Here is an 18,688-nt window from a genome sequence, read left to right as displayed (position 1 = left end):
TGCATATGTTCATATTTTTGCATCTGTGCGTCATTACTTTGTAAAATAAATCAAAAAACTTTTTAAATTTGAATCCATTTGCAGGGTAATTAATAATATTATGGCATAATGTATATGCTTTTATATTTTGGTTTCTAATACTCCAACTGGCAGGCGGCACATACGTCTGTTTAAAAATGAAAAGACTAAGAAGGCTATTAAAAATGGTATTTAAATGCTAAGAATTTCAAAATAAAATAGTCAATATACACTTTTTATTGATACAATAACCAAAATGTATAAATACTAACAGTTTAAAAGCTGTTGAGATAATTAAAACTATGTTGTCGAGCAGTTTGTATGTTCACAAATGCCAGGGTGGCACAATCATAAACATTTTATTTTGAAGTAATAGTAGTGAAAGTGATATTTAATTATACAGAGGACCCCTTGGACTCTATGTGGCTGTCTGAAAAGGCTTAGAAACTTATCCCTTATGCAGGCTGGTGCACTTTCCAAGTCAGGTGGCACAACCAATGTAAAAATAAATGAATAAATCTTTATTTCTTTTAAAAATGGTGCTTTTTCTTCCAAATGCAAAAGTTAATATAGGTGTCCAAGCAACAGCCTGTTTAAACTGAAAATGGTTCCAAAAGTCAGGCGGCAAAACCAGTAAGTCGAGTGCTGCAGCTGCAAGAAATGCCAAGTAATTAAATGATTGATTTTATTTAAAGCTCAAAAATTAGATTTCTTATTAGTTATATTTAAAAGATGATACTTTATAGAATCAACTTGTGCAAGTCACGATCAGACTAAGTGATTTTAAACAGGAATGATGCACTTGGACACAAAAATATGCATTTCATGATCCAGAACCTCCAAAGTTAAAGTCCCAAATTTTTGTAAGAGGGGGAAAAAACAGCTGCAGTGTGTTATGGGTGTTCAATGAAAATCAAACTAAAGGAAATTATCATCATAAATGAACTGGAACTGCTCAGAGGGCGATGGCTGTTGTGTACGTGTGGCACATCCTGTTTACCTGAGACGTGATGTCCTTGGCTCCATGACAAAAAAAACACGCAATTGTTTCTGAGATGTCTGAGATTTTTTTTCTTGTTAATACTTTTGTTTTCTTGGGGGTGGTTTTGTTATTGTTGTTGTTTTTTACTGGGATGGCCATACAATAGTGATGGGTCGTTCGCGAACGAAATGGCTCTTAGAGCCGGCTCTTTGAAGTGAACGACGCGAGCCGGCTCCTTATTGGGAGCCGTGAGGTTTTTTTTTTTTGGTTTTTTTTTCTTTCTCTCACCCTCTCTCTCGCCCATTTTTCCGCTAAACTCCGCATGCGCGGCCTGTACTTTGCGCTGGGCAGAGGGGGGAGGGGCGTTAGTTACACTCGCAGTAGCACAGGAACAGAGAAAGGTATAGTAATCATCCACTATTTTCAGTTGCAGATGATAAAGGATTCAGAAATCATGCAGGCCCATATGACAGAGAATGTGCATCTTCTTTTTGTTTTAATATTTTAATTTATATTTAATTGTGTTGTGGTTTGCAGTGTTTTGTGTTGTTTCACGTTAAATTGGTTTAAAAGGAAAAAGCTGAAAATTTAAATAGTTAAAAATTTAAAATGTAAATAGTTGTTTTTTGTATTATGTGATTTATTTATTACATTTTATGTGGAGTGAATAAATAAAGTATATTTATGGTGGACCTTAGAGACAAAGCACGTACAAACTCCAAAACGCGTAAAAACTCCAAAACGCGTAAAAACTCAGAAGCACTTACGAACTCTGAAACACGTACAAAAGACAACAGAAGTGCTCCAGGATGCTAGGGTGCAGTGTTGAGCTTTTGTTACCCAGTGGCTACACAAGCCAGGAAGTATCAACAACCGGATTTGGTGTGTGGTAGTAACAGGTAAATGAACTTTTTTTTAAAATTATTTGAATAAATATGAGTGCCTGTGTATAAATACACAAACAATACACACATGCTTTCAATTGTGTAATTTAAGTGATCTAGGTAGCTCTGTTTTGGAAGTTCAGTAAACGCTAGAAATGTGTTTTGGAGTTTGTACATGATTTGTCTCTAGGGGCCATATATAAACATATATAAATAAAACCACTTTTTTTACATTAGTAATTCCTTTTCTGCATAATTTTATATTATTGTTAATGATTAAATAATTAAAGCAACAAAACAACCTGAAGAGCCGGTTCGGAGCTGAAAGAGCCGGCTCTTTTTAGTGAGCCGAGCCGAAAGAGCCGGATCTCTAAAAAGAGCCGGAAATCCCATCACTACCATACAATTAAGTGAAAGTCACACCTCTAATTTACTCGGTAATGGCAATAAAACCAGTGTCTATATAAAGCTTACTAAAAAATAGTCACTGCAAAAATTTCTGGCACAACTTCACCTACTTCCAAGGTGCAATAATCACCTTGGAAGTAGTCACTACAAGCTACTGGCCAAACCAGACCAGCTGAGTCTGTAGCAATTTATTGTGTTGTTGCTTTCTATTGATTAAATAAAGCTTTGTTTGTAAGCGAAGGTCTGAATGCTGCTCACCTGATGTGCGTCTGTGCATGTGTAATTGAATTATCTGTATGCAGGTGAGCTGGGAGACTGTGACCCCTTGGAGCACTCTCCCGAGCTGGTGTCAGAGTTTCGTTTCACTCCCAGACAGAGCGCGGCAATGGAGGCAGACATCTTCAACCAGTGGCTGAGTCTCAGGTGAGGAGCCTGCTGTGTTTCTAGTCATCTTAAATTTGGGATCTTCTAAAACTAAAACCCAGGACACATAAACATCTTTTTTGCACCAGTTACCACAATAAGTCTGCTGTGTCAAAGCAGCTTACTGGAGGGCGTCCAGTTGACCTGAGCTGGTTTCTCTCCTCGTCGGATGGAACAAGTGGGGCAAAAAGTTGAGCACTGAGCAGCAAAGGAAGTCATTCTGCTGCAGCCTTTCAGCACCAATGTTTTCACTGACTGGGTGTCTCATTTCACCGTCCCTCTGTGCTCTCCTCCTCGGCCTGGCTATTGCTGGTCTGCGTGAAGGATTATGGGATTAATTCCCGGAGGGTCTTGATTGATTCCGGGCAGTATTTAACCCAGCAGTGCACTGATTGCTCCCATCTCGGATTAGATTACATACGCGTACGCTGCGCTTCACTGGGCCGACTTAGCCACGCAAGGACAGACCGAGTTCACTGAGTCATGCCTACACACAAAGACTGAATCAGGATGCAGACAGACAGTTACTCACTGAGCGTCTCCCTCAGAACTAACACCAATCTCCAGCAGAGGTCACACGGCAAGCGTCGATTTTGATAGTTTTCTCCTTCTTTTTTCGACTGAGCTGCCAAATATAGTGGCCGGGGCTTCAGGTGATGGAGCGAGCAGTATTGTTGTTGTGAAAACTCACCGTGTTGTCTGCTTTTATTTCCTCAGGGGAAAAAGTCCTTCTCAAGCAGAGATTTCTTTTCTCAACAAATGCAAGTGGCTGGAACTTTATGGAGTAGATATGCACTTTGTCAAGGTGCATGAGAAAGTTTTATTATCACCAGTGTTGTTTATTGTGTGACACTGAAGTTCAGGTGTGTTAGAAATAAATGTGTGCTCATTCGTCCGCAGGGCAGAGATGGAGGAGAATATGCACTGGGTCTCACTCCAACTGGCATCTTGGTATATGAGGGCGTCAGCAAAATCGGGCTTTTCTTTTGGTAAGAGCACAACTATCATCTTGTGTTTCCTGAAACGTGCTCATTTACATTTCTTATGTAAATGATTTTAACACAAAAATGTAAGAAAACACAAGCAGTGAATGTAGGAACACCGTACATTTCCAAAATTCCTAACCTTACTGATGCAATAATGAAAAACAAAACTGTCGTCATAAGTAATAATTCTTGCGTCACTTATTTGTGTCACTTGTGTCATTGTAAATTTAGATTAGGAGAATTTGGCAGTTTAAACTCACCTGAGTGACATAAGATGGTTTGAGGTGTCACCCTAGGCTCTGGAAATCCATGAAGGACCATTTGTTTGTTTTTTCACATTGTCAGTGAGCAAATACCTAACAACTAAAAACAATCCAGTAATTGCTCACAGTACTGTGCCAAAGTCCTGAGTCACTCCTCATTTCCCTGTGTTTGGATAGATAAATGGGAAATATGTGCAGCTGTTTAGTGAAACACTTGCAAACATCATCGGAAGTACAGTTTTCGAGGCAAAAACAGAGTCTGGACAATTCTGTTGCAGAATTATAGAAACGTCAGTGTTTGGTATGACCAATGGGGGGGCCGGGCAACAAAAGATGCCTAAAGATGCCATTTAAAATTGGTCCTTCAGGATAAACGTGTTTTGACTCTGATGTTAAGACACAACACTGGTTCATTCCTTGAGTGAGGTGCCGCTGTTATGCTTGAATGACTCATAGGTCAGTGTTGAGTGGATTAGCAAATAACAGAAAAGCATTCCTCTGAAAATTGTCAGGAACAAGAACTGGACTGAAAATAAGTGAAGAAGAGGCCAATGTCCAAAGAAAACCCCTGAAAGACCTTCAGAAAGACCTGGAGAACTATTACTCACCACTCCTTTGGAAGCAAAATGTATATATATATAAAAAAAAGAGCTGACTCAAGACTTTTGCACAGAACTGTATGAAAAATAATGAAACTGGAAAAGGGAATCTCACAAACAGCTGATGTTTTTATATGTAGCGACATGTTTAATGAATGTAAGTGAAAAATAAACGGAAACAAGAGTTTGTTCACGAAAATTAATTATTTCTCTTTTCTGGCAGGTAAAAAAAAAGAAGTTTAAACTGTTACTTCTTCTGTCTGCTGCTATTCTCCTGCTAATTGAATTTGAGTTTCCTTTTATTTTTTTTGAACCACGTGTTTCTGGAGAGGCATGTGTCAACATTTACAACCTAGAGCCAATCAAAATGTGGCATAAGTGATAAAATGTAAAGTGGGGCACAGGCTCAGCCTGGGTGGAGGGTGTGGACCTTGAAAACTTTGAAGGAAGGGCATGCCAGGAAAAAAGAGAGCTACTGAGAGCTGAGTATTTGTTCGCCAAGGGGCAGGACGAGGTATGGGAAGTGAAAAGAAATCCAAAATCACTCTGCGAGGAGCCGATGTTTCATACTGCATGCTCTCATCACCTGTCCCTCACTCGTACTTACACTCAAACTGTTGTGTCTCTTTGTGTGTTTGTCATTCATCCGTGCGTCTCGGTGTGTTGCACAGGCCCAAAATCACTCGGCTGGACTTCAAAAGGAGTCGACTCACGTTGGTGGTGGTGGAGGACGATGATCAGGTTTGTGTCTTCACGTTGCATGCCGTGACCGCGCGCGGTCATCTCTCAGGCGACTAACAGGTTATTATGGTTATTCTCTGTTGTGAAGGGTCGGGAGCAGGAGCACACCTTCGTGTTCGAGCTGGCCAGCGCCAGGAGCTGCAAACACCTGTGGAAGTGTGCCGTGGAAAGTCACGCTTTCTTTCGCCTGCGCCAGCCAACGGCGGGCAGGGCCGGCCACAGTGACTTCACGCGACTCGGGTCCCGCTTCAGATTCAGGTAGAGAGCAGCGACGGCGTCTCGCCTCATCTGAGCAGCGTCTAATTGACTTGCTGAAGGGGGATAATAGAAGCTGGCACTCTCAGGTAGTTGTGGCCAGCACTCGTTAGCAGCATATGTGGAATAATGTGTCACATAAAACAGAGCCTTTGTATCTATGGTTACAGGGTATCTATGGTTACACGGATCTGTTCCTATGGTGACTGAGATATTCCCTTTATATTGTTTGTTTTCTTGCAACTATTATCAGACATGGTCGAAGCAAATTCTCTCACTTGAAGGGCACTTCCTGTCATTTGTCGGAGCAGCTAAATCACAGCATTGTAAAAGCACTCTGTGGATTAAAAAAAAAACACTTGTGTAACAGGTGGTGGAAGTAAAAACAGGAACACTGGAACTGTGTGTATTGCAGTCTGACATAACAATCATACTGGTGCCAACTTTAAGTCTTCATTCAGAGTTTTCGTTAGAGAAGTTTTAAGATAAGCATGTTAGAAAGTTTATGTCAGTTTAAAAGACTTTAGGCATACTGCAAAACCAACCCAAGACTTTCTAAAGCCAACTTTTCATTTATTAAATACAAAACTGAAGCAGAAAGTCCCACGAACGAGTCTCTGTAAACGCAGCACTGTGCATAAAAACAACTCTAAATTCTAAACAATTGATGAAAACTTTTGGAAAATTCACGCCAAAAGGAATAATCATCTAGAAACTCCATCTCCTCTGATGAACTCCGTGAATTCGGTCAGACTGCAGCTCAGTGGCACTTTGACATTAGTGTCGATGCTTTTAGTAATCATCATTTCCACTCTTCACCCGCATCTGCTGTGTGTTTGTCTCAGTGGGAAAACAGAGTACCAGGCCACTCATGGAGGCAGACTGAGGAGGGCCAGCACATTCGAGAGAAGGCCGAGCAGACGCTACCCGTCCCGCACACAGTCGCTGGGCAAAAGTGAGTTTTATCTGCTCATACAAAAGACGACCGAGTATCTGCGCCTGATTTGTGTTTCATGTGCTGCGAGCGTTGTTACGAAGGCTCTGCGCTGTTTTAGTTCAGCGTGTTTTCAGCTTTAGAATGTAAAAATTGCTGCAGAGAGTAACTGTTGAACATATTGTTTTATTTTTCAGAGAAAAGGGAAAGTGGACCCCCCCCCCCCTCCTTTTTTTTCCTTTTTTTTTTCAAGGGCTGTTCTTTTAAGAAATGTCCAATGCTAAGTGATAATTTGACAAGTTCAATAGGCTTAAAAGCAGCCCTGGTTTCTTTTCTAAAGAAAGTGCTCAGAAACTCTAGGTTGTTAGATTTAAGCGTCACCTTTTTTACTTTGTCAAAGGCACCTGCTGTACTCTTCACTCCTCCATAATTCCCACCTTCTGTGAGCTGCAGAGGCTTCAAAGGTCCAGCAGCCTGCAGCTCACTTTAATCTATCCCACATAAATGATCAAATGCACACTGCAAACTGTATTTACCTTGAGACTGTCAGTATTGACGTCCAAACACCTTTTATGTATTGGATTTGAATTCGTCACGCAGCCCCGGAATACGAATGAACCGAGAGTTGAGTGTTGGTAATAGCTCAGCATTGGAGTAATAACATGTCTGCAGCGAGTCTGGACTGAACGGCACAGTTAGACCAGAGAGGGCATTTGAAAAAGTGCACACAGACTCGCAGATAAACTGCAGAGCTGCTTTTGACTTCTGTGTTTTTCTGCTCTAATTGACCTTGTGTCTCTCTCTCCGTCAGTTGCGATTTCTCCAGCCAAGCCTCTACACATCAGGTGAAACAGACACAGACATAAATAATGCACGCATGCACTTTCAGATTATTGCATTCATTCCTCCTCCTCTAACCTTGACCTTAATCCACCTAATGGCCTGGCTAATCTTAACACAGAAACAGCCCTTTGTAAAAGAGAAGTTGTTGCTTTTGAGAGGGTTTACTTGTGCAGTGCACTCGAAAGTAATATATATGCACCTGCTTTAAAAAGAAGTTATGATACACATCTGATATCACTGCTTTTTCCACCACAGCTCTCACGCCAGCCCCAATCCAAGTCTGCATCAGGTAAGCGACCTCAGTTAACCCACTTTTCAAAATGTAACACAACAGAGCGGTGTGCTTTGTCCCAGTAGCGACGCTTAATTTGAGCATCTCTTCGATCCTCTCCAGTACCAACACAACATTCCCATTGGTCACGAGCCCTGGCATCCACCCCACCCCACGCTCACTTCCTCAGTTTACCTGCAGCCCTCCAGTCATACATCACCTCACAGGTAAGAGACAAAGGACAGGATTGTTGAAGAGCTTCAGGATGTGTCCACATGCTCTGTTTTTCATCACATTTCATGTCCCTCTTACACCTCATATGTCTGTTTGTCTTCCTGTGTGTCTCGTCTGCCTACATCCGTGTGTGCGTCCCTTCATCAACCGTTCAGGCCTTCCTTTGATGCTGAGAGTCCGGTATCCATCGTTCCCCCCGTCCCGGAGCGAAAGAGCAGCATCGCCAAAGGATCCGTGGCTGTGGTTAACAGGGATAAGGTCATGACCGAACTTTGACCTCCCTCTTAACCTAGGAATCTATTTCAAAACTCACAGGCACAGACTGGCAACCCCCAAAGAGAGACGCTCCGGTGACGGAGCTGTCTCCGTTCATCCTCGTGAAATGTCCCACGTCTTCATCCATTTGTCACGTCATCTCATGTGTTTCAGTGTCTGCATACTAGACAAAAAGCAAAAAAAACACACACCCCCATCAAGTGCAAAGGACTTTATCAAGCAGGATGGAGGTTTATAATGTTCAAGGGGGTCACGTGGAGGGAGAGCTGTGCAAAGACATCGGGTAAGGGGACTGGGTGGGTGAATGTTGAAGTTATTTATTGTGGTTACGCAGCGGTGACACAGATCACAAAGGCGATCGAGGTAAAGAGCCTCGACACCTCTGATCGTTACAGTTTACTCATTCTGCGGGTCATAGCGCAGTTTATATCATCACATCCTTTTAGACACAGGTTGCCTTCATCTTAATAATAAAGCTGCAATCACAGGATGAAAGTCCACTCAAAACACTCAGATTTTTTTCCGTATTATTTCCCTGTGATGTCATTGAGAGTGGATTTTCCTGCCTGCTGTTGAAACCTCCTGATTGGTGGGGGCCATTGCAGGTTGCGCACAAATGATTGGGGAAATAATACAGAGCGAAACGGATAAGTACGATTTTTGCAGGAAAAGAGTTTGCTCATTCTAATTTACTGATGTTTAAATAAATAAATTATTATTATTCTTTTTTAATTGAGTGCTTGAAAAATATAGGATTAGAGAGAGATGAGCTAAACAGCCTTTTTCCAACAGGATAAACTGAGGAGCTGCAACAAGGTCCATAATAAGATACATAAGGGTTATTTTCAACTCTAAGTGATGCAGAGCTACAGTAGTAAAATCAAAGAATAACATTATGAAGCTGGAAATGGGCATAATTGCTCCTCTGTAAAGATAAAACAAGAATGTGGTGCATTTTTAAAGTCTCTTTGAGGATATTTTCAAATAATGTTGAAAGCATCTTCTATAAAAATCAAGATTGTGCCTGAAAATTTAGTTTATTTTCATATGAAAATAATCACGTTAGTTTTCTGTGCACTCACAGGGACGTTCAAACAGGAAGTTCTTGGTGCTGTATTAGGTGGCAATTTGCTAAAATATAAATAAACTAAAGGCCAAAAAACAAGCTAAGAATTGTTGAAATAAGATGATATATTTTAATTTTGTTGCACTTTAATATTGTTATTATTTAATTATGGCTCTAAATGCCCAGTCGACGTAGCTCTTATACTTCTCAAACACTCTGTTCTTTCCATTCAAACATTCAGCATCATATTTAAGGAAAAAAAAGATGCCAGTGGAACAGAAATAAGACAAAGATAGGACCGGGTGTGATGCATTGATGTGATGTCGGTTGCTCAGATCTCAAATCTGCCTTTAAGAGTGCTTTCGTGTTTTTCTTTGTTTGTTTGCAGTAAATCGTGTGGCATCTAAATTATTTAAACTCACTTTTGAAATAAAGTGTTGTGAGTGCTGAATAAAGTGATTCTGAACAGGTGGAAGGGGTCCAGTCCTGCACTTAGTGAATGCCGGGTTAGGGATTAAGCTGCTTTGTGTATAATTTATGGTTTTCAGTGTGAACTTAGAAACATGAAGCTGAATCTTGCATTTGTGGTGTTGTGCTTTCAGAGTGAATATTTGTTTTGTTTTTTTTGTTTTTTTTTAATAAACATTATATTAATGTTACATCAGGTTATGGATTTGCTAAATTAACCAAGTGTTTACAGAAGATGTGGCCGGTGTGTTGCTGTTATAGTGTGTCGCCTTTTACTTTTGATGTTTACTCCAATCACATTATGCCTTTAGGACTGTTGCCGTATTGCTTCTGAAATAAAGGGTTTATGAGTGAAATGCAGAAACTGCAAAGCCCATTCCTTCATTGTCTTACACCAGAGGTGTCAAACATAAGGCCCGGGATCAGAATCAGCCCGCAAACAAATTCAATCTGGCCCACTGGATGGCTTTGGAAAATGTAATAAGAACATAAATTTTAGACATTTAACTGTATTTTTTATAAGCTTTACAGCTTTTCCCACTGATAAATACCCCCACATGGTTCTTTGTACTTTACTAATGAAGTAACACAAATGATTCAATAACAGATTTAACAGAAATTACATGTAATTTTACACACATTTTAGGTCCAAAGCAGTGTTTCTTTACCATGTAGAAAAGCAAATGCACTGTTGAAATTGCACTTCTGGTTTTGTGTTACTCAGTCAGCTCAGCATCCACACAGGGAAGGTTACATTGCTATGAAAAACTCACATCACGAGCTTGGATTTATTACACAATAATTACTTATTTGCAGTACTTACACTTTTTGTCATATTTAAGTGGGATTTTATTTTGGGGGGGGGGTTGTTTGTGTTTTGATTGCATGTGTCATCTTCAGTTTCCCGCTGAGTGGGCTCGCTTCAGATCATCAGTTTAGCGTCGAGGAGAACGAGAACTCGTATTCTGGCAAGATCCACCACCGCCACCGTCGGCACACACACAGCCAGGACACGCTCTGCCACACACACACCAAGAACAGTGAGTACTGTCAGCCTGAGGCTGGGCTGCACACATCTGTGGTGTGTCTAGACGCCACGCTGATGCTTCTTTTCATGCTCGGTGCCGCCTGTTTGTCAGCTCTTTTTGTTTTTGAGGTTCACTTTGAGGACTTTGAGATGTAATGTTTCCACTAAAACGTGACGTAGTTTGATTTCAACTTTGTAAAAGAGGATTTAAGGATGCACATGATATGAGTGTGTTGTTTCAAAGCTGGATGATCCGAAATAAAGAATATGGTCCCACTGTCACTAAGTGCTTGCTCACAGGGTTTTTTTTTCTCTGTATTAATATAGGATCTTTACCTTAAAGCAACTGTTGTTTGAACACTTGTATAAAGTTTTGGCAATTTACTGGTTTGGACTATTCACCATAATCTTCCCAGGAGTGGATGTTCCTGCAAAAATTTACCCCAAGGTCCAATGCTCAGACAAAGTACAAAAAAATCCAAAGAGCTACATCTCAGACTCTACAGGCCTCAGTTAGCATGTTAAATATTTAACTTCATGACAGCAAGTCTACAAGACTCCTGGAATAACGTCCTTTGGACACACAAGACCAAAGTGGAGATTTTTGGTGAAAACACTTTGAACTTACTCCTCAGTGGTGAAGGAGGGATGATTCTGGTTGCTTTTAAATGTGTCTAATGCAGTTTTAAATTGGGTTTCTGCTTTGAGAACATCAAACATAATTCAGTTGCCTTTTGCTGTAGTGAGCTAGGATACAAGTAAAGTAAACGTGGTTAAATACTGCTAATTTTTCTTGTGTTTGCACTCTTCATTTAAGTGCAGTTGTTTAAGGGCATTGTTTGTAAGTCGAGAAGCATCTGCAAACACATTAATATGGATTTAAAGTATCTCACGGTTCTCAAACTTTCTTTGACCTGCCAACTTTCAAACACCAAAAAGCCCCCACCCAGCCAAAATTGCTGTTAATCATTTATAATATCATCAAATTCTGGTGAAATTAAGGACAGTCAAACTCCTGTGCTAGCGTATATTGAATTATAAACCTTTTTAGATTATAGTCATTTTCCATCCCTGCTTTATCAAACCGTCTGTGGTGTCTTTACAGTAAAAACGTGACTTGTTTGTTTTTTCTCATTACAATTTGTCTCAATCAGAACGTCAAGCGCCCCTCTTCCCTGCAGATGAGTTTGACATCTCTCAGTCGCTGCTCAAGGCTTTGGAGTCTGAAAGCGATTCTCCTCCCTGGCCTTCGCTGCACATCAACATCGACAACAAGGTCAGTCACGTTTCCCACACAATGTTTACTCACTGAGATTTAGTCTCCTCACCTCTCCTTGTTCTCCCGGCAGGGAGAGGAGAAGCAGCTGTCTGAAAAGTCTCTGCACCCTCCTGCTTCCCCAGCCATGCTCCCCGACCACCTCAAATGTAACATCCTCAAGGCCCAGATGGAGGCAGCCTTCAGAGTGAGTACCAAATAACGCTCTCCTTTGGCTATTTGACCTACATCCTGCGCACTTGGCGGTGTCACTAACAGCATATCTATCCATTTCTTCTCCACAATAAAGAAAGAAGCCCCAACAACACCCAGAGGGAAGAGCTCAACTGAGACCCTGAATGAGAGGCCAGTAGCTCATCCGCTCTTTAACATGTTTAGACCTCTTTCTGAAAACACAACTTACCCTCCTGAGTAACTGCTCTCATTTCCAGGTATCAGAGTTCCTCCCAAGACTCGGCGGCATCCAGTCTGACAGCAGAAAAGACACCCCACAGGCAAGATCACAACCTGACGCCAGAGAGGCTCCAGCCCAAAGCCAACCCGAGCACCAACCGCAGAAAACGGCTGGTCCGGCAGTTCAGCTTGTGAGTACAGATCGCCTGCTGTGAGTGGAAAATGAACACTCCACAGAGTACTTGAAGCAGCAGCCGTGCTATCTCTGCTCTTTGATAGTGACATCTTGTTCAGAGCGATCTGTAAGCCACTTATAGTCTCTCCATTTGTTGCTTATCAGTAACCACGAAGATGAAGATAATCTCCCTGAAGCACTCGCAGCCATCTCCTCCCAAAGTACAGCAAAGTCGGGCTCTAGCAGCTCATTGGACAAACAGATACAGCCGTCTATCTACCCACAGGTAACACACATCTTCACACATGCGCACACACACACTTTAAGAACCCTTTAAAATGGGTCTTGGTATAGTACACTATGCTCCACTTATGGGGGGATTATTTCCACACCTCTCTGCATTATCTGTAATTGTGTGTGTCTGTCTGTCTGTGTGGTGTGTGTGTGTGTGTGTGTGTCTACACTGATGTGTATTGCAGGGGGATAATATGCCAGCACTGGAGCTGAGTAGTCCATGCTGTCCCTCTCCTTCGCCCTCCCCTCATCTCTCCCCTTCTTACTACAGTAGCTCCATTCCTCACCTGGTTCCTTACCTTGCTGCCCATAACGACAGGTAAACGCACCTCCTCGCTCTTATCTCTTGGACACTTTTATACAGCGCTGGTTTGCTCAAGTGCTGTATTGAAGCCTCAGGCTCTTGTTTGACGCTTGCACATGAAAAACAATCCCCTGTTTCAGTTAGTAGCTGATGCTGAACTGTGAGGCCAAAGTGAACAACCGTGTGACGCAGACAGGAGGATTTTCAGAGTGAGATTTGGGAAAACTGGCTAATATTGACAATCTTATTTCCAGCATGTCAAAGCAGTAAACAAGAGCTGTCCGAGACTGCGTACCTCCACCAGTGCTGAAATGACCCTCCACACCATGCATGAATTGAGCCCCTGGATCCAAAAGGATGTCTGGATCCAGACTAGTTTTTGATATTATCTTGAAAATATCAAGACAATATCTCACTATTTTTCCTGCTACAGTATGGTTACAGTTATCGTCAGAAGTTTACATCCACTCATCACGAGAATGGATGTCATGATAATTTGGGGCTTTTAATTTCTTTGAGCTGTTGTTTTTCCAAAGTGGAATGAGCATACGACATACAGCACAAGTTTGAATTTATTATTTTCTCTAATCCACACACACTTACTTAAATCTTGTAATAAGCGGTGCCGACGATTCTACAATGTCTTTCAACTTCACAAGGCCAAGACCTTTTAACTTGTCCTTATTTCTCGTGATTGACTGCAACTGGTAGTTTCATTGATTTGTTGGATGGTACTCATTAGACTGACTAATACTCAGAACAACTCAGTAAAATCTGAGGAGAAGAATAGTAGATTTAAAGAAGTTGTGAAGGTCTCTTGGAGCCATTTCTAAAAAACTGCAGATTTCAGGATCATCGGTTCAAACAGCTGTACACAAGAACAAGTTATTCGGATGCGTCTCCACTTTGCAAAGGTCTGGAATAAGTGGTATTAGCAGTAGCTATTCCCCTTCCAGTGGTACCATCGCAAAGTGGATGGAATAATGAAGAAGGTGGACTACCTCCAAAGATTTTACCTCAAACCAACAGCTAGACAGTTTGAACACGGTTGTTTGTTCCAACAGGACAATGATCCCAAACACACATCAAAACTAGTTTGGAATGGATAAAGCAGGCCAACATTAAGCGTCTGGTACGGTGTCCCCAAAGTCCTGACCTCAACCCGATTGAATATTCGTGGACTAGATCTGTTCCAGGAAATGAACTCTATGGATTCTGCCAAGAAGAGTGATTAAATATCGAGCCGGAATTATGCCAGGAGCTTGTTGAGGCTGCCAAAAATGTCCGGTCGAGATGCAACTTGCTAAATGGAAATTTAACCAAATATTAGTGGGTACATTTGAGCCTCTACGTATACTGTGGACTCTGTGTAGATTAAGAAAATCCAAAAGCAAATTTAAACTTGTGCATCCAATTCCCCAAATATGCTGTACAATCATTGCACCCTGGAAAACAAACAGTTCTAAGAAATCATTAAAAGCCCAGAATTACAGTGACATCACAAAAGACAAACACACACACAAAATCGCCCACATATTTATTTATCAGGGTGTAAATTGCAACCTTAAACCAATAATAAGCTAATGACACTGATTTAGCTTGTGCCACTGGGTGGCTGTAGCTCAGGTGGCAGAGCAGGTCAGCCACTAATCAGAAGGTCGGTGGTTCGATCCCAGGCTGCCTCCTGGCTGCATGCCAAATATCCTTGGGCAAGATACTAACCCCATGTTTGCCTACTGGTGGTGGTCAGAGGGCCCGGTGGCGCCTGTGTCCGGCAGCCTCGCCTCTGTCAGTGCGCCCCAGGGCAGCTGTGGCTACAATGTAGCTTGCCATCGCCAGTGTGTGAATGTGAGTGTGAATGGGTGAATGACTGAATGTAGTGTAAAGCGCTTTGGGGTCCTTAAGGACTAGAAAAGCGCTATACAAATGCAGGCCATTTACCATTTATTTTTTTTAACAGCTGCAGCAGAAGCTGAGCGTAATGAACAATATCTGCATGTCAGTCAATGAAGTTTGAGATGACCCCTTCAGTACAGCTTAAAAAATAAACACGTGCACCCTAGAACTGAAAACGAGCCTCCACTGAAAAGGTTAAGTTAACTTTTAGGGCACTTCACTTTCATGCTACTTCTACATTTATTTGGCAGCCGGGCTGCTTTGACCACTTTATAAATCACATCAGCGATTCCAAAACCAATAAGATGATTTGATTTGATTGAAATAGCTGCTCATTTCTTTAGGACGTGACAGAGAAGCTTGAAGGCTGAGCTACACATTCAGTAAAAACTCACTTAAGTCTAATTTTTTGACTTCATCTGTTTGCCCATATATACAAATTCCATAATAAACAGCAACATGGTGAAACAGCCAGCATCACACTCTTCTCCAAAGTCCACGTTACTCAGGGTATGTTACGCTCTAAGCAGTCCCACCATGCACTCAAGCAAGTAGGAACTATAATTGCCTTTCACGAGGTGCTACAATAATCAACTTAAAAGTTTCACATAAAATTATAAAGTGCTAATTAAATAGTCAATCACATAATAAACTCAATTATGCAATGACATTAAATAATATTGCACAACTTAATATGCACCGCAAATTAATATAACCTAGAAAAATTAAATTAGAAGTGCAGTAACTAATTACACTGCAGACAAAAACTTGATAAACTATAATGAGAAGTCCCATCAGAAGCAGTCGCAGCCTCTGGCTTCACTGAAAGTCACATGACTTGTTGTGGCGACGTTAGCCTTTTATGAACGTGCTGATTAGACATTTAGCTCATTAGTCATTCCCTGCAGCCTTTAGATGACATGAAGTTCATGTTATCTAACACGATTTACACCCACTGGCCACTTTGTTGGGTACACCTTTTCTTCTGCACATTAACAAAATATCTAATCAGCCAATCACGTGGCAGTATTTGGACATGTTAAAGATGACCTCTTGAAGTTCAAATGGAGAAGAAGTGACTTAGAAGGTGGCATGGTTGTTGGTAACAGGCTGGTCTGAGTGTTCCAGTAACTGCAGATCTTCTGGGAGTTTCCCACACACTCATCTCTATGATTTAAAGAGTGAAAAAGAGGAAATTCTCTGCGTGAAAACGTCCTGCTGATAGAAGTCAAAGGAGAATGGCCAGACTGCTTTTAGCTGTGGGAAGGAAACAGTTACTCAAATAACCACATGTTCCAACTAAGAAAAGCGTCTCTGAAAACGCAACACCTCAAACTTTGAAGCAGTTGGGCTACAGCGGCAGAAGACCACACCAGGTTCCACTCAGCTAAGAACAGGAAAGTGAGGCTCCTGTTCACATAGGCTCACCAGAATTGGAAAATAGAAGATTGAAAAAATGTTGCTGGTCTATTTCTGACAACAACATGAAAACATCCACCCATCCTGCTCATATCAATGGTATCTGTGCATCATTTAAATACCACAGCCTGAAGATTGTTGCTACTGTGTCTGTCCGCTTCCAGCACGATAGCGCACCACAGCTCAAATCATCTCAAACCGGTTTCTTAAACATGACGATGAGTTTGCTGCACTCGAATGACCTTCACAATCAGCAGATCTCAGTTCAATAGAGCAGCTTTTTAATGTGATGGAACGGTATAATCACGTCATGGATGCAAAGCTGACAAATCTGCAGAAATAGCGCAATGCTATCATGTCATGTGGGCCTTAAAATCTCTGAGGAATGTTTCCAGCACCTTGTTGTTCTGTGCCATGAAGAATTAAAGCAGCTCTGAAAGTAAAAACTGGTGCTAGCAAGGTGTACCTAACAAAGCATCAGATGAGTGTAAGATCTCTGTATGACCAGCTTAAATTGCCAGACAACTTCTTATCCTGTAGCTGCTGTTCTTTGTCTTTGTAAAGCAGACTTTGTGTTGTTTCTGTCATAGTTACTGTTGTAAAATGTTTGTTTTTTTTTAATTTTCTGTTATGAAAATTATATCTCAACTTGTTGCAGAAACAAAAGTTCAAGTTTTGAGCTGTTAAATCGTATGTTCGTGTCTGCAGCGGAGAAGAAATTAGGGTGGACAGAGAGAAGATCCTGAGAGCGCTCCTGATGACAGAGCTCTGAGACCTCGACCCTTCAGACGGAAGCTAAGAAGTCCCAAAGTCACTGGTGTCAGTCAGCATTTGTATACTTGCATTGCACATTTAGCAGTTATAAATCTATATTTGCATAAAGGCGGTTGTTATATTTGCTTAATTGTTATTTTAGAAAGAAGGCTCTTTGTAATAACTGAACTGAACCTGTACAAAAAAGTGAAAAGGAAACAAGTGGATTCACTCACATGCATTACAGATGAGCTACAGACTGTATTCCTGGTGCTGCCTGCATGATTAATATGTTTCCCTAAACGATTATCGGATTTTGCTTTGGACTTCTGTTTATGTGTGAGTTCATCCTCATCGTCTTCATCGCCGTGTCCGTGCTGATGCCTAAACTGTGTTTCAGACAGCGACTGTTGAAGCTTTGATCTCCATGTAAAAAGCACCCCTGAAATGAAAGTCACTTCACTTTCAAATCAGTTTGTTCAAAATGTAAATACTCATTGATATCCTGAGAACAGAGCAGGCGTTGTAAATGCTTACCACAGTACTGTAATTCCTATCAGATTTCCATTTTTACACGCAAAAAAAACATCAGCAGCGTCTGTGGTTTTAAAGAAAATCCTGAACAGTGTGAGTTGAAAGTGAAAACTGGCAGAAGACATCGACACCTCAGTCTCCGTGTGCCCACCAGGAGGCGCCAAAGCTCCTGTGGCAGCAGCCTTGATCTTGTGTTACAGGTGTTCATGAAAAACAGCTCATGCGCCCCTTTGCTGTGTTTTTAACATGCAGCTCAAAACCAAATCTGGCCTCAGAGGTCAGACCCTTGGAAATATTTTATTAGTGCGCAAAAAACAAAAACTTCACTTCAGCCCTTCTTTGTCACAATCCGAGGCGGCACATGATCTGCACCTGTACTGTATGTTGCTGATTGAGTTTTCCTACCTTGGACTGGATCTCAATAAAGGCCACATCATCGGTTTGACAACTCTGCAGCAGCATCTTTGTTTCTTTTCTTCCTTCCTGACATGGGAATGTGGCTCGGCCTCGCCCTGCCTGCCGGTTTGTTAGGTATGTGCCTCTCACCCTCCCTGCGAAGGAACAAAAGATGTGTGCTGTGCGGGACTTTAGTGAGGTATCTGCCGTGAGTCAGCCTGTTAATTGTACCTCTGTTTTGTGAAGAACTCAGTGTTAGATAATTCATCTTCAAGGTGAGATGCAGCACGGCAGAAAGAGTCAGGGAGAGAAGAACTGCTTCGAAGTGAATCGCACACTCTGCTGTAAATGATTCAGGGTTTTTTTTTTTAAATGGGGGAAGCCTGCGGAGACTTCGGCATTTGGCCCTCCCACTGGCTTTGAAACCACTGCAAAATCATCCTTCATAATTTCTCAGCTCAACCTGCATTACAAGCTTAAATTCGTTGTGGAATTTGTTTTTCTTACAAAGCTGCACATTAGCAGAGGAGGGGCGAGCAAACACCGCAGTTATGGTGACCACAACAAATG

The 18,688-nt window shown here is 41.6% G+C and overlaps 1 protein-coding gene across 4 annotated transcripts in view; it reads left to right on the top strand.

The window, feature by feature from the left end:
• epb41l4b (erythrocyte membrane protein band 4.1 like 4B) overlaps window positions 1-18,484 on the top strand; it is a 28,137-nt gene extending 9,653 nt beyond the window's left edge. For 3 of the 4 annotated variants that reach the window (XM_085177144.1, XM_085177146.1, XM_085177147.1), the window contains exons 7-23: window positions 2,595-2,715; window positions 3,433-3,520; window positions 3,616-3,704; window positions 5,235-5,304; window positions 5,393-5,562; window positions 6,405-6,514; window positions 7,305-7,338; window positions 7,592-7,625; window positions 7,731-7,834; window positions 10,552-10,691; window positions 11,833-11,954; window positions 12,028-12,141; window positions 12,244-12,299; window positions 12,386-12,538; window positions 12,688-12,808; window positions 13,002-13,135; window positions 17,144-18,484. In XM_085177144.1, the coding sequence (XP_085033270.1) occupies window positions 2,595-2,715; window positions 3,433-3,520; window positions 3,616-3,704; window positions 5,235-5,304; window positions 5,393-5,562; window positions 6,405-6,514; window positions 7,305-7,338; window positions 7,592-7,625; window positions 7,731-7,834; window positions 10,552-10,691; window positions 11,833-11,954; window positions 12,028-12,141; window positions 12,244-12,299; window positions 12,386-12,538; window positions 12,688-12,808; window positions 13,002-13,135; window positions 17,144-17,207 (1,724 nt within the window). In that variant the 3' untranslated portion in view covers window positions 17,208-18,484. The remainder of the gene's footprint in view (window positions 1-2,594; window positions 2,716-3,432; window positions 3,521-3,615; window positions 3,705-5,234; window positions 5,305-5,392; window positions 5,563-6,404; window positions 6,515-7,304; window positions 7,339-7,591; window positions 7,626-7,730; window positions 7,835-10,551; window positions 10,692-11,832; window positions 11,955-12,027; window positions 12,142-12,243; window positions 12,300-12,385; window positions 12,539-12,687; window positions 12,809-13,001; window positions 13,136-17,143) is intronic. The other variant, XM_085177145.1, reaches the window with a different exon arrangement.
• Window positions 18,485-18,688: the final 204 nt, after the last annotated feature.

Source organism: Neolamprologus multifasciatus, chromosome 11, assembly GCF_963576455.1.
Source record: "Neolamprologus multifasciatus chromosome 11, fNeoMul1.2, whole genome shotgun sequence".
Taxonomy (NCBI): Eukaryota; Metazoa; Chordata; class Actinopteri; order Cichliformes; family Cichlidae; genus Neolamprologus; species Neolamprologus multifasciatus.
Note: the sequence above shows the minus strand (reverse complement) of the source record. Positions and strands in the feature narration are given on the sequence as shown.